The sequence below is a fragment of the Pyricularia grisea genome (assembly GCF_004355905.1).
Source record: "Pyricularia grisea strain NI907 chromosome Unknown Pyricularia_grisea_NI907_Scaffold_8, whole genome shotgun sequence".
Classification (NCBI taxonomy): Eukaryota; Fungi; Ascomycota; class Sordariomycetes; order Magnaporthales; family Pyriculariaceae; genus Pyricularia; species Pyricularia grisea.
The window spans coordinates 1,217,678-1,223,874 of record NW_022156721.1 but is presented as its reverse complement, the minus strand read 5'-3'; the positions used below and the strand labels follow the sequence as shown (position 1 = coordinate 1,223,874).

The window sequence follows — 6,197 nt, the reverse complement described above, 5'->3', positions numbered from 1 at the left end:
TACGGTTGGCAATTTCGTAAAAGTAATATCGCGGTTGATTTTTTTAATTTTGGGTATTGTTCGTTCGACGTTTTGTATAATTGGAAGCCAAAATTTTTACGTATTTAATGCTAATATGTTAATAAAATTTTCTATATTAACTATTAGTAAGGCTGGAGGTTGGAACCGATTGGATATGCCCGTTTTTGGGGGTATAATACTAACGTTTATTAATTACCTCGACTGGCTATTTTTCCGCCTTTATAGCCTTAAGTGGAATATTATTTAAAAAATCGTACGTATACGCTTTAGCAGCCATAGCGGTAAAACTTTGCCAATTTTTATTAATATAAATATTGGTATAATCGCAAATGCTTCGGATTATTAAATACGGGAAACGGTTTATAATACCGGCTATTTTTATTTTAAAATATAATATATTTGTTTCCTCCGCGTATTTGTTTCGATAAAAAACGTTTTCGATTTTTCGGTTTCCCGAAACGATAATTCCGTAATAAATTCGAATAAAATTATTTTCGTTGCGCTTAATTTTTTCCAAAATCGATTTCGGAAAACAAATAATATTATATAAATTAATATTTTTATTTATTAAATATTCGCAATCCGGTTTGTAAAATATATCGGCTTTCGGGCGGGAATATTTGCTTTTTATACGAAAATTCTCGTTTAGGTTTGCGGTAATACGCTTTTCGAAATTGTAACCGCGCCTGGTATATTTGGTTTAAAAACGGGCGATTATACCAAGGATTTTTATTGGCGGTCCATTTAAATAACCGTATTCCTTAAAATCGGCGTTTTGTTTGGAAACCCTAAAATCGTAATATCGAATACCGTTTTGCCTATTTCCGGGAACGCTTACAATAACGTCGCCAAACCGGATATTATTATATATGGTTAAAATTTTACCGCTAATCCCGACCGTTATAACGAAACGTAGGTTCGGGAAGCTACGGACCATATCGCCGATGACGTTCGTCGCGGAATTAGTACCTATACGGCCTTTAGGTAAAAACGCCATTACGAAATTATAAATACCGATTAAACCGAATAGGTATATATTTTTATTATTATTAATTATATCGACGTTATCGTATTTTTCGTGGAAGAATATCGCGGAAACGTTAAATTCGGGTTTTATAACGATTATTTAGCCGATAGTGTATTTGGCGCATTTTAACGAGGTATGGATAGACGATTTAGGTTTGTTAAAATATAAATTTTAACGGTAATGGGAAATTATATAATTACGATAAAAAAGGAAAATAAAAATTAAAGGGCAATAGGCGCGAAATAAAATTGCGCGTCCGAAAGATTTTAGCCGCTACCAAAATACCCAATAAACCAAATGCCTTTTAAAAATGTATCGGCAAGGGGCCAGGAGCCTATAAAAAAAAAACTGGGCTGTATAGTTAGCAAAATAAAATTATTTTATCGAATAAACCGAATATAATTAAACGAAGTTAAAATTATCGCCTATTAATTTATCTAACGAATTTAATATATATTTACTAACCGCAAATAACAATTTAATTTTGCCGCGTTTGCTGCTTGGTTTGTTTAGCCGCAAATGGTTCGCCACGACGAAATACGCGAACCGTATGGTTATATAAGGAAGCCTTATTTGCCTGGTTATACGATAGCGGAATTATTTTCCCTTTAAAGCGATATTAGCCTCGTATTAGTTAGTATTATTTACAATTTTCGTTTTGGATATATCGGAGAATTTTAATATATTAGATACTATTAACGAAGATTCTAAATTGAGAAAAGAGAGGTATTACCATTAATAATACGTTGGAGAAATATATTTGAATACGGGGTTAATAGTAGGAATTTAAGCGTCCAGGCTAGCCTATATTTAGGGCTGAATCGTTACATTAAACCTTTTTTGGCGTTTTGCTAAAATTTGGCCTATTTCGTATCGATTTTAATACCTATTAGGTATAACCGGAATTTACCATGCTATATAAGTTACGGTTTTATATTACTATTATTAAAAATACTAATTATAGAATTTGGCGAAGCCTATTTCGCTTTTTAATACTGCCCTATAATTGAAACAATTTAATATCGTTTCTGCGGTTTTTTTGTGTTTATAGACTTTTCTTACGTATAAAGATTTAGGGTCGCGACAAACGAGTAGTACGAATTACTGTAATAATCCCTGTGTATTTTCAACGTACAGAAGGAAACTGTTTGCAATTTATTCCAATACAAAAAAAAGGGGTTTTGTGGATTTATGGAAGCCTTACAAGTTAGGTACGCGGATCGCCCGAGGATCTATTTAACTGGGGATCCCAACCCAAGTGCGATAAGTTGGGACCCCCCTAACGGATTATCCCCCTAGCGGATTATTCCCAGCCACCGAATATTCCCAACCACCCCAATTAATATTAACGCGTTATTTAATCAATTTTTTCGCGTTTGATCCCATATTTGGATTCTGATTTTTTAATTAATAATGCCGCGATATTCAGAATTTGACATTGATATCGCCTTTAGCGCTATCGTGGCCGGCCAGTTAATCCGGAAAGCCTCGATCGAATACGGAATTCCATATACCACCTTCCGAAGCCGATATACCGGCAGTCAGCCTCGCCGTAAAGCCCAAGAGCCGTTCCAACGTTTATTTAATATCCAAGAAGCCCATTTTTCAGGTTGGGTATTAATCCAAGCCGCATTGGGGCTTCCACCGACCCACCAAGAGCTACGCAATTTAGCCGGCCGGATCCTGGAGGTTAAAGGTGATCCAAGGCCCCTAGGGAAACGATGGATCCAAGGTTTTTTGGATCGCCATCCCTCCTTAAAGGTACAACGGCCCCTACGCATCGATTTACAGCGTATTAATGGCGCTACTACGGCTATTATTAGGGAGTGGTGGCAACGGTTAGATATTCCAGAGGTGCGGGTTATTAAACCCCAAAATCGCTGGAATATGGACGAAGCCGGTATATTAAAAGGCCAGGGATCCAACGGCCTAGTATTAGGATCGCGATTTACGAAAGCAATATTTAAAAAACAGCCTGGAACGCGTGGTTGGACTACGTTTATCGAATGCATTTCGGCTACCGGCCGGGCCTTTCCTCCCTTCGTTATATTTAAAGGAAAATCGGTACAACAGCAATGGTTTCCTACCAATTTGGATCAATATAAATCATGGCATTTCACGGCTTCAAAAAACGGGTGGACAAATAACAATATCACGTTATAATGGTTGGAAACGGTATTCCTTCCGAATACCAAACCAACCCGGCTTATAAAGGCTCGATTATTGGTTATTGACGGCCACGGATCACATATTACCCCCGATTTTATGGCCAAATGTTTTGAAAATAACGTTTATGTGGTTTATTTACCGGCACATGCATTTTACGTTCTTTAACCGTTGGATTTAGCGGTTTTTTCGACTTTAAAAGAGGTTTACCGGCGGTAATTATTAAAAACAGGTAAATTTAACGATTTTACAATTATTGGTAGACGATTTTTTCTTGCTAATTTTTACCAAGCCCGTCAAAAAGCCTTTACCGTTTAAATTATTACAAGCGGTTGGCGTGTAACAGGGTTATAGCCCGTTAATATAACCAAACCGTTGTTAAACCCACTACTTTTGGAAAATCGCAATTTACGTATGGAATAATATATTACCACGCTTCCAAACAAGAGCAAAAAACGAGCAAAATCACCAATTAACCCGGGGGAAACTTTAAATTTCGACCAAAACGCTTTTATTGTGGTATGGAAAACCCCAAATGGCTTTAAAAAGGTTACGGATTAGCTAGTTTATTATACCCAGTTAATTGGAAGCAATTTTACCCAACGGTTATTATTTTCCAAACTTCGAAAAAGCTCTAAATCCAAAGATTTACAACTTGCAACGGCCCTGGCACGAATAAAAGCATTGGAAGCCCAACTGGAAGTAACGGCACCAAGGAAAAAAAGGAGGGTGGTTCCAGACCCAAATTCTACGTTCGTTGGATTGCGGGAGATCCAGTGCACCCAAGTGGAAGCCGGTGCAATTGAGGAAATGCGTGAAGAATCTTCAGATTCTGACGATTCCGGTAATATAATGGAATATATAGTAGTCGAATAAATTGGTACTAATATAACAGATTGTTATTGGTGGTGTTGATCCGGATCGTGATTTTTAGGGTGATCCGCTAGGGGGGGTAATCCGTTAGGGGGGGTCCCGACTTAATCACTGTTGCTCCAACATTTTGCGTTTTCCTTTGTCGGCCAACCATGTCCTAATTTACCAAAACCAGCACTATTAAAGAAAAATTCTGTTAATTGAAGTGTGATATAGTCGTTATCGTAAGTCTGTAATAATATGGGAGGTACGGAAAAAGAGTTGATGGGTACAAATTCCAAGGCTAATAAAACTATTGCCTAATAAAATTTGGACCTTAATTTTCTATTTTTATAAGGCTGGTTGCTATTTTGGTAAAAGGCCGGCGTATGGTATTTTTTCCTTTGGTTATTACAAATTGTAGTTAGCCCTAATTGGTTTTGGTTATATATAAATTCGCCGTCGGAAAAAACAAGTGAAAATATTAGCGACGCGGTATTTATTGGGGTATTTATTAGCGACGAAACTAATTAATAAAATTAGCAACGCATAAAAATTAAATTATTTGCGTTTTTAAACGAACTATTTCCAATAATAAAATTGGAAAAGCAATCGCCCCCGTTATTTTTATTATATTTTTAAGGCATAATATACGGAAACTTGCGCAAATATTTTTACGGCGACGTTGGCGATATATTGTAATGTAAGATAAAGGGTTCGGAAGCTTGGAAATAAAGGACGTTAAAATAATGTTTTCGTTAAAAAATTTCTAACGAGGTTGTAAATTGGAGTTTTTTTGTAAATTAAGCCGAAATATTTGGGGTATTTTGGCAAAGACGTTCGACTTATTCCCGAATTTAATTAATAGAAGAAGACGGATATTTTTTAGTTTAAGCAAATAGCCTATTTTTAATATTTGCTACGTACAATTCGTCCGGCGTTAGGTATTTTTTTCTGCTAAATAGGATTTTGGAAATAGTGCTATAAATAAGTTTTTCGTTAACATTTTAATAAAATAGTATATAAATAATAGAAATAATTTAAATTTAAATTGTATTAAAATGTTCGATGGCAAATAAAATTTTTGCGAATATTTACTTGCGGTTTTTATTAAAATAAACTCTTATTTTGGTTTAATTTAACTTTTTATTTTTGCGATGAAAAAAGTAAATATTTCGTTTTAATTCGTCTAATATTTTGGTTCGCGGTCGCGGTTTTTTATACGTATTACGTTTTTTAATTAGTTTCGTTGCAATTGGCGTAGTTACGGTTGGCGCAATATAGTTATTCGGATTGGATGGGGAAACGGGGTTTTTTACCACCCGACGCCAAAATAAACCGGTATTAAGCGGATACAATTGCGGATATTTTATACGAACGCGATATTGGTGGTTCCGCGATTGTACGCCCAAAAATGTGTCGGGGTTTGGGTTATAATACCGCCGTATTAATATGGTTTAATTATATGGTACGTTTGCGTAATAATCGCTGTTATTATGGCTATCGAAATTTACGTAGCCTATACTAGTATTAATATTTATGGTTTGGCATTAGGATGGTAACGAAATATTTGCCAATTAAATCCGTACCCGTAGGAAAAGGGTATTATATTAGCTAAATGCCGGCATAAAACCGAATATTGGCATAATTTAGGGTAAATTTAAATAATATTAATATTAAATTGTAAAGTTTTAAGCCAAAAAAAAAGATTTAATTTAAGTTTACCCAAATTAAGTTTTGGATTGTTTTTTTTTTACAGTTTACCGTAATAATCCAATAGGTAAAGGGAATATAATATAAGCAATAAATTTCCTGTTTCAAAGCCGCGAAAATGGCTTTTGGAAGTACGTTTTCCCAACGATATATATAATCGCAATACAGCTTTTTAGGGTATTACGTCCCTGGAATCGGCGCTATTGGCGTTATTGGTACTAGTAATAGTTTTTGGAAAGGATACGACTTTACCCGGTGGATTTTTCATTTTTAGGCGGTATTTCCCTATTGGGCTTTTAAAGGAATAGGGGATTTAATTATACTATATAAAAACGGGACCAATAATAGGAACCGGGGCAGAACGAAAAATAGCAATTAAAGGAAAAATGGAAAGGAAATAAGGAATAATTCGACAAAA

At 35.3% G+C, this 6,197-nt stretch overlaps 1 protein-coding gene across 1 annotated transcript; it reads right to left on the bottom strand.

The window, feature by feature from the left end:
• Positions 1-721: 721 nt before the first annotated feature.
• PgNI_12093 (uncharacterized protein) lies at positions 722-4,835 on the bottom strand (the record flags this gene model as incomplete). Its single annotated transcript, XM_031132048.1, has 3 exons — positions 722-999; positions 4,200-4,386; positions 4,650-4,835. Coding segments are annotated over 3 exons (651 nt in total), but the record flags the coding sequence as incomplete, so codon positions are not given.
• Between the last annotated feature and the right edge of the window lie 1,362 nt (positions 4,836-6,197).